The 8,170-nt window shown below is 32.8% G+C and overlaps 1 protein-coding gene across 3 annotated transcripts; it reads left to right on the top strand.

The window, feature by feature from the left end:
• The first annotated feature begins 299 nt into the window (after nt 1–299).
• Nucleotides 300–7,845, top strand: LOC110621918 (DNA-directed RNA polymerases IV and V subunit 4). 3 transcript variants are annotated; one of them, XM_021766214.2, is made up of 11 exons: nt 300–414; nt 585–694; nt 1,309–1,368; nt 1,520–1,579; nt 1,731–1,829; nt 3,518–3,629; nt 3,729–3,806; nt 3,921–3,954; nt 5,054–5,122; nt 7,467–7,564; nt 7,681–7,845. In XM_021766214.2, the coding sequence occupies exons 2-10, from the start codon at nt 616–618 to the stop codon at nt 7,539–7,541; spliced, it is 666 nt and encodes a 221-aa protein (XP_021621906.1). In that variant the 5' UTR covers nt 300–414; nt 585–615; the 3' UTR covers nt 7,542–7,564; nt 7,681–7,845. The 3 variants fall into 3 exon arrangements, with proteins under 3 accessions (XP_021621906.1, XP_021621908.1, XP_021621909.1); XM_021766216.2 differs by having other exon boundaries at nt 413–523; XM_021766217.2 differs by lacking the exon at nt 300–414 and having other exon boundaries at nt 446–694; nt 7,675–7,845.
• The last annotated feature ends 325 nt before the right edge of the window (nt 7,846–8,170 follow it).

Genomic DNA, 8,170 nt, shown 5'->3' with positions numbered 1-8,170 from the left:
TGAAAAATTACATAAAAGTATCTTATATTTTTATTAATTTTTTATTTTAAAGTTTATAATTTATCTCAAAATATATAGTTTAATTTAATTTAAATTATTATTATTTATTAATAATATAATACTATAAAATATTATTTTAATATAAAATTAAATCACATATTTTAAAATAAATCATAAAATTTTGAAAATAGAAAATTAATAAAACCATAAGAATTTTTTTTTTTTAACTTTTCCTATAAACTATCTCAGTTTATATATTTTGTAAAATACACGGATTGATTATTAAAATTTTTAATATACAGGAATTAAATAGTAATTATGCATAGTTATAAAAGCACGGAAAAAGTTAATAAAGCCAACTGATGATCAACGACTGTTCGGCGGAAACTCGTATCAAGCGTCTTTCGTTTCCCGGTAACCTACACGTTTTTACTTGTCCTTGTCCTTTTCCCGTTCTTTTCCTTCTTCTTCTCTCTTTCAAATTCTCTAGTCCATTCTACTGAATTTTCTCTGCATCCAATAGGTTAGCTTTTGTTAGTTGATTATATACATTGCTGTATCGATTGCTTTAATCTTTGTTTTAGGTTGCTGAAGAATTAGTATTATTGGGTGTAAATGGAGAAGGGAGGAAAAGGGTTTTCACTTCCCAGTAAAGGACTAAAATCTTCACTCAAGTCCACTCCTGCTAAGGATGGTGTGGGAATCTATCTCTCTCCCTTTTCTTCTTATAATTTGTTTGTGTTATTTGATTCTTAGAACATTTTTTATGGGTATAATAATTAAGTAGTACTGTTCCTCCTTTGAGAAGCAGGTCTTAGTATTCAACCCATGATCTCCATTGTGATTTTTATTGGTTTGCCAACAAGAAGCCTGTTTGTTTCTCATATCAAATTTTTCTTCACCAAAAAGAAAAAAAAAAAAAGAAAAAGAAAAGAAAAGCATTCCAACCCCCCCAAATCCCACTTCCGAGTTTGGTAAAATTTCATTAGAATCTTGGAGCTTGATGTTCATGCTAGTTATTACCTGTATCTTTCCCTCTTGCTTGTGTTGTGGGCTTGTGACAATAAATATTGATTGTCACTATCAGTATGCTTCCAACCCATATCTTTTCAAGGAGAAGAGTTGCCTCCAAGGACATCCATTAGACATGTCCTGCATTATTATGGCTGCATTCTTGTGCTAATTCTTTTATCAACTTATCGTTTTTGCACACATGCATGTTTGTATTTCTTCCCCTTTCTTGTTTATTGGTTTTGGATCAAAATATCTCATTGTTTTTAAAGCAGTATTTGTATTTCTTTGATAAAGGGAAGGATGACAGCTCTGCAAAGTCAAAGAGGGGAAGGAAAGTTCAATTCAATTCTGAAGGTTAAGATATTTTCTTTAGACTTTTTCTTCTATCCATTTTCTTCTGTGATATTTGAAGGCAATTGCCATGTAATATGTCAAATTATCATTTATTTTACTATTATCCCTTTTCCTTCCCATGTTTAAACTGTAATTTTTGTATCTTTGGTAGGTGACAAGCTTGATTTCTTATCAAAATCTGGTGGGAATTTTGATGCCACAGCTGTGAAAGGTGCAACTTCGTTTGAATTGTTGGGCGATTTTTCTTTTACTCATTTTTGTCTTGTCACCAAGCTAATTCCTTATCATGTTATTCCAGGCTTTGCTATTTAATTTAGTGTTGAATGTTGATTTTTTCTGACATTCAAAATTTCAATGTCAAGGTAGTTTGAGCAAGGGGGGTAAAGGAGACAAGACTTCGAACGGTGTGAAGGCTCCTTCGACTAAAGAACCTCAACCACTTGAGCTGAAAGTCGAGCAGGGTACGTAGAATTTCTGTCTACACAAATTTCTTCCATCCAATTTTAGTTTCTAGTTGTTGGACTATTAGTTCAAAATTATTGTCAATCTTGTGGCATTTGATATTGCATATAGTTTCCTGTTCTTTGGGTTTCCATCTTACCAAAGAGGAGAACAATGTTACTTTTCATGTCCAAACAATGAACTGAAAAGAAATGATTTTTAAATTATTATGTCTTGCATGGCATACTGTATAGGCAACTATGAATTTAAGGGTACATATGTAGGGTCAATTTCATTCATCATCCTTCAACTTAGGTATCATTGAGGTCCATTAACTTCAGTTTGTATTATAAAAATCCCTAAGAATTCCTATAACTTGCTGTTATTGGTTTATAGGTGTTTAAACTTCACTCACTATCCCTGACCTTAGATAAATGTATCATAATTGTCATTCGACTTCAATTTGCATCGCAAAAATTTTTAAATTTCAATTTAACTTATTTTTCTTTAAAATTTTTGTACTAATATTCATAATAAATTATAAATTATGATCATGTAATTTTCTTTCCAAAATTTTATAGTTAATTTAAAATTTAGGTCTTATTTACTTATTCTTTTCTATTTATTTGAATTATAGTTAGCTTAAAATTTTGTAATTCGATTTTAGGTTGATATTACATAGTTTTTCTTTTTATTTATTTTAATTTCATTGATTTTGTTTAATGTATAATAATATTCTATTTTACTTTATTTTAGCTACATTCAAACACTGTTTAATATAGTTGATTTTTTTTATATAGGTTAACATTATATTTATATTTTATTTTTATTTATATTAGTAAAATGATATATCATATTTTATATTTTTTGAAGCATATTTTATATAAAAATTGCTTATATATTAAATTGAAGCATTAGAACTTTTGTAATATAATTTAAAGTTGAGGGATAACTGTGATACCCTTATCTAAGTTAAGGGATAATAAGTGAAATTTTGTTATAGAATAACTTGTAAACTGGTGGTAGCAGATATAGAGATTTGATGCTTACATTAAAGTTTAGGGAGTTCTATAATGCAAATTGAAGTTGAATGATGTTTCTAATACAACCATTTAAGTTAAGGGACAATGGATGATATTAACCCTATATATTATGTACATTCATGCTTGTCTTCATGGTTTAATGATCTCTAGAGATTTTTTTGTTTGGTAAGTATTATCATGATTGTAGTTAATGATGCTGGCTGTTGCCTGCTTATATTTTCCTTTTTCTTTCAATCAATTTTTGCATGGCCTTGCATTTCTCTCGCTTTTTTCTGTAATTTGCATCCCAAATGCTGCAATATAAGAGTCTGAAATCACACTCTTGTTATCCCCCCCTCCTACACAAAAAAAAAAAAAAAAAAAAAAAAAAGAGGATAGTTTCTGTTTGAACTTCTGGACCATGTGTCTATTATCCCAATGCACCACTCCAAATATACTTGGGCTTTTTAGAATTTTTTCTTCCCCCCAACCCTCCCCCTGCTGCTTGAGATTAGGTGGGACAGGCGCCTTTGTATTTTTCTAATCTAGATGTTTATAATTTCATGTGTGAAATTATTACAGAACACATTTTCATTCTTTTATTTATTTGTACTAGGTTACTGACTCATGTATTGATGTCTTTGGGGAAATTCTATACTATTATCACATTTGCTGCATATTTGCAGAACTTCCTAAGAATGTCAAATGTCTGATGGACTGTGAGGCTGCACAAATCTTATTAGGAATCCAGGAGCAGATGGTTCTACTGTCTCGAGATCCCACAATCAAACTTCCTGTGTGAGTGATAATATTTAAAGCTGCTGCTTCTTCTTCTTCCTTTATTTTTTATGTGTGTAGAAGTACATTGAAAAGCTGTAATTTTCCCCTTATTTTCAGCTCATTTGACAAGGCCTTGAATTACGCAAAAACCGGTGCCCGTTATACAAATCCCCAATCTGTTAGAAGAGTTGTTGAGTATCCTTGTTTTCTTACTTTCTGGAGCAATTTTTATGTACACCTGCTACTGTTTGCATATCATATAGCATTTATTTCAAGTGATCCATTTTGAATTATTAACTCAAACATCAGAAGCCTCAAAAAGCATGGTGTCACTGATGGGGAGGTATCAGTCTTTACCTTATTTGTTTTTCCAGTGAACAAAAAACGGTGAATTACTTTGATGAAATATACTAGTTCATCTGTGTCTTTTTAAAAGTGAAATTAGTGAGTCCTTAATATTTGATTCCGTTGAATATTTAGTCGTATCAGATATGTTAGTCAAAGATAAGAACAAAGAAGCTTAAAATAAATGTATAATTCCATAACTTCCCTTGACTAATAAAATAAGAGATAATTATTAACTAAAAAGAGCCCAAGTATATCCTCTAAACTAAATCAATCTGACAGAAGCTTTCAGGCGCATTCATGGAGCACTGAGCGCCTTATGGTATTACCAATTTTGGAACTAAAAGAGATGAATGTTGTATTTTTCATATGTTGCATAGAATGTAACATGATGAATCAAGGACATAGTTTGAGGTATAAGTGGGTGAAAGGTTTTTGTTTCTCGAGATGTACGTTTGGGTCTATCAAGAAAGCACTATTTGGAGGCTTTTATAGACATTTGTCTTGCTGGAGAAAGATGGACAGAAAATGGATGGCTTTAGGAGGTACAGGGATATACCTTATTCTTTGTTCCTCTTTTGGTATGGTTAATAGTTGAGTTAGAGAAAGGAGAATGATGGAGAATTTCACCTTTAAAAAATCAAATACAAAGAAGAGCAAAATGATAAAGAATATGAGAGAGAGAGAGAGAGAGAGAGAGAGAGAGAGAGAGGTGGTCTGAGCTTCCTGTAAAGCTCAAGTGATCTATCTTATCATCTTATTTTTCATGTTAATTTAGTCAATGTCTTAATGATACACACCCACACTCACCCACACCCACACCCACACCCACACCCACACCCACACCCACACCCACACCCACACCCACACCCACATGTATATATATGAGGTAATTCCAGAATGCTACTTTATCTTATTGGCTGAGCTAGTGTAATGGAAACACTAAACATTTATCGGAATCACATGTTAAGGATATCTTAATTCACTGAAATGCAAGGATGAACTAGCATATTTTGTCGAACCTAATGAAAAAAAGTAGTATTTCCCAAAAGATAAAAGAGAAAAGCAGTACTTTGATTTCCAGTTTATGTCTGCAGATATGTGTGATTGCTAATGTTTGTCCTGAGACCGTTGATGAAGTTTTTGCACTAGTCCCATCCTTGAAGGTATCTCTTATCCAACTTGGTAGTCTAGAATATAAATATGTTGCATTGGATAGTATTTGTGTTTTCTTAAGTCCAATAAAAGTTGATTTTGTCATTAGCAGTCAACACTGTTGAGTTGATGCCTTATAATTTTTGTTACAACTTACAATGAAAGCTGTTTTCTAAAGTACTAAAATTAAAGGAAGGAGGTGTTGCCATTGACAGTTGAAGGGAATTATATTAACGATGTGGAACCCTAAAATAGAATTTAGGTGACAGAAAGTAACAGAAGATAGCTGAGAAAGAAATATTTTATAAATAAAATAATAGAGAAAAGAAGAATTGATTTTGTTCTAGATATTTCTGGAATGAATATCTGCAGTTACAGAAAGTAGCCGTCTCCTTATGACTGCAAATACAACCATCTTTAACTTCCAGCTCTCCTGCTAAATACCACAAATCACTCTGTCTTATTACTTTTAGTACAATCAACAGCCCCCATCCTAATTACCCCAGCTTCTGCTGACTTTTTAGTGTGTTTGATGAATCTGCAATAAAATCAAGAAATGAGTGTGTTTGGTGAATCTGCAAGCTGTAAATAAAATAATGTTTTGCAACCTCAGGCAATTATTTCAATAAAATCCATTGAAATGTCACAAAGCCTGATTAAGGGCAGGGAGTGGCTGCAATGAACTTGGAGTATGACATGTTTCTCCCTGACATCTAGCACACAGTTCACATTGTTTCACCATATCCTATACCTCAAGACTTCAGGCCAGGCCAGTAAAAATTGCTGTTAAGTCTGTGGCAGGTATTATTCGTACCTGAATGACCTCCCCCAACCCAAGGCAGAATATGGTATAAAGCAATTAGTTGCTTTCTTGAATCAGTTGTTTTACAGCTCACAGACATTCTACTCGTAAAAAACAGCAGCTTTCAAAGTATACCTTGGAAAGGCTGTTGCATTTAAAGAAAGATGCTGAAGCAATTCAGTAGCTTTGGTATCCCCTTCATACCTTGCAGTTAAGGTAGCCATCCAAGTTGGAAAAAATGGTGGAAGTAAATGCATGTGCCTGAGATCTGCATGTAATGGCCTTCCTGTATTTTACACTTTATTGTCAACCCCCTTTATGTATAAAATCTAATAGTTATTGATTCCCGTCCTATATCTAATGTTATAGTCTATTCAGTATCCACTGAGTAGTTTAGAGATTCCTCTCTGCTGCTAATTCGTCTACAACCTTTATTTCAATAGCAACTTTGTGCTTTCATGATCTGTCTTAATATAGAAATGCTCTGGCTCTAGATAGTGTCTGCACTTAGAGATAGCAAATATGATGCTAAAATTTTCACAGAAAAAGAGCCCTTGATTTCTCACTCCAAGGGACTTAGAAATGAAGGCAATAGGATGACCTTGCAGTTGTAGCACAATCCACTCTGTAACTACTAGCATCAATCTATTTTAGAGCCTCTCCAGCTGATATTCTACCTCAGAGCCTTTTAATATGGTATTGGAGCTATCCAATCAATGATTTAATGTTTAAACAGTACTTTCTTCAAATTTAACATGTGGGCCTCTCCATCAATGTTGGGCATCCACAACTATTTCATGATCTAGGTGTTATTAATCTTATTGCCCAATGGCACATTACTCTCAATCTAACCGATATGAGATATATAACACACCTCTCTTATGCTAAGGGCTAACACTTGGAGTATCAAATACTTATTGGAGATCCAGTCTTGGTAAGGAGGCTGTAGTACCGAGTTAAGAAAATGGATTTAGGTAACCTTTCTCCATTGAACCAGCTTTAGATGGTAAATCAGGTCTGCTCCATTTTCTTAATACAGTATTAGAACCTCCCAGATGTTGAGCCTCCTATAAGTGATAAATGCTTATTCTGTTTTTTCACCCCTTCTGAAATATACCTTATAGCTTCTTGGTTTTGGGCCTCCATCACTATCATTATCAGACATCATGTGAGGAATACATACATCACTTGACTTTTTAATTAAAATAGTTGATGGGTGTGTTGATATGGCAAGAAGAGCTAAATATTTGTTATTTTTGTAAACTATGGCACTTTGTCGCTGAAAAATTGCATAGGAATTTCATTGTGAAATTTTCTTTCTATTTCATGCATCAACTTAGTTACACAATTAATCCAGGTAGCAAAATAAAACTCCAGAAGATCAGGCACTTTAAAACTCATTATTATTATTATTGTTATTATTATTATTATTGTTATTATTATTATTTTGGTTATCTGCTTGCTATCTTTGCAAAGCTGACTTGAATTGTGGAACATTTCTTGATTTTTCTGTCTTAAATATAGTATATTTATTTATATTATTTCTTTACTAGTCAAAGAAAAACATGCTTAGAGAGCCTATCAAAGATGTTGTTGATGAGCTAGCTAAGCTGAAACAGCAGACATGATTCCCATCAAGGATGAATAGTTGGTGAGTTCCCTTCCCTCATTGTGATTCATATGCTGAGATGGATTTTCTTGCTTTTATTCTTGGATGTCATTTGATAAATATGTTTACCCTTTTCTTTTTTCGGTTGGGAGATGCAGGTTGCACCCTGTGGATGCAGCTTGTGCATTCTGGACTCACAATATGGGAAGGCAAAGCCAATGTTTTTGTTACATGTTCTAGTGATGATTGGCATTTGTATAAACCCTAAAGACTATTAACTTCTTGAGGCAGGTTTATGAGTTAAAAATGGTTTTAATTCCTCATTTTTAGTGTTCTTTTTCTTTCTAGTTTACACTTCTCATAAGAAAAAAAGAAAGGGAAAAGAAGCCTTAAATTATAAAAATCAAGAACATCTTCCACTTCCACCTTAATGATTTTTATACTTGAAAAATATGGTAAAGTTTTTATTACGATGCTACATCCTTCTCTTATTGTGTCACTAAATGCGACGAAATTTGATAATTTCTTTCGAATTAAATGTAATTTTTAAGGCTAACTCAGGTTGGAATTTGACCTGGCCACCGCTGGTTCTATTCGATTAGCTTCATGGTCTTGACCGATTTTTGTTCCAGAAGATTTTGATTCAAT

The sequence above is a fragment of the Manihot esculenta genome, chromosome 9 (genome assembly GCF_001659605.2).
Source record: "Manihot esculenta cultivar AM560-2 chromosome 9, M.esculenta_v8, whole genome shotgun sequence".
Lineage (NCBI taxonomy): Eukaryota > Viridiplantae > Streptophyta > Magnoliopsida > Malpighiales > Euphorbiaceae > Manihot > Manihot esculenta.
The sequence above is the reverse complement of the archived record's forward strand: the minus strand, read 5'-3'. Positions and strand labels throughout refer to the sequence as shown.

Excerpts from the sequence above, each read along its gene's own strand:
- LOC110621918 (XM_021766214.2), top strand. The coding sequence starts at position 616 with ATGGAGAAGGGAGGAAAAGGGTTTTCACTTCCCAGTAAAGGACTAAAA. Across the intron at positions 1,580-1,730 it reads TGATGCCACAGCTGTGAAAG|GTAGTTTGAGCAAGGGGGGT; the intron begins GTGCAACTTCGT and ends TTCAATGTCAAG. Across the intron at positions 3,630-3,728 it reads CCCACAATCAAACTTCCTGT|CTCATTTGACAAGGCCTTGA; the intron begins GTGAGTGATAAT and ends CCTTATTTTCAG.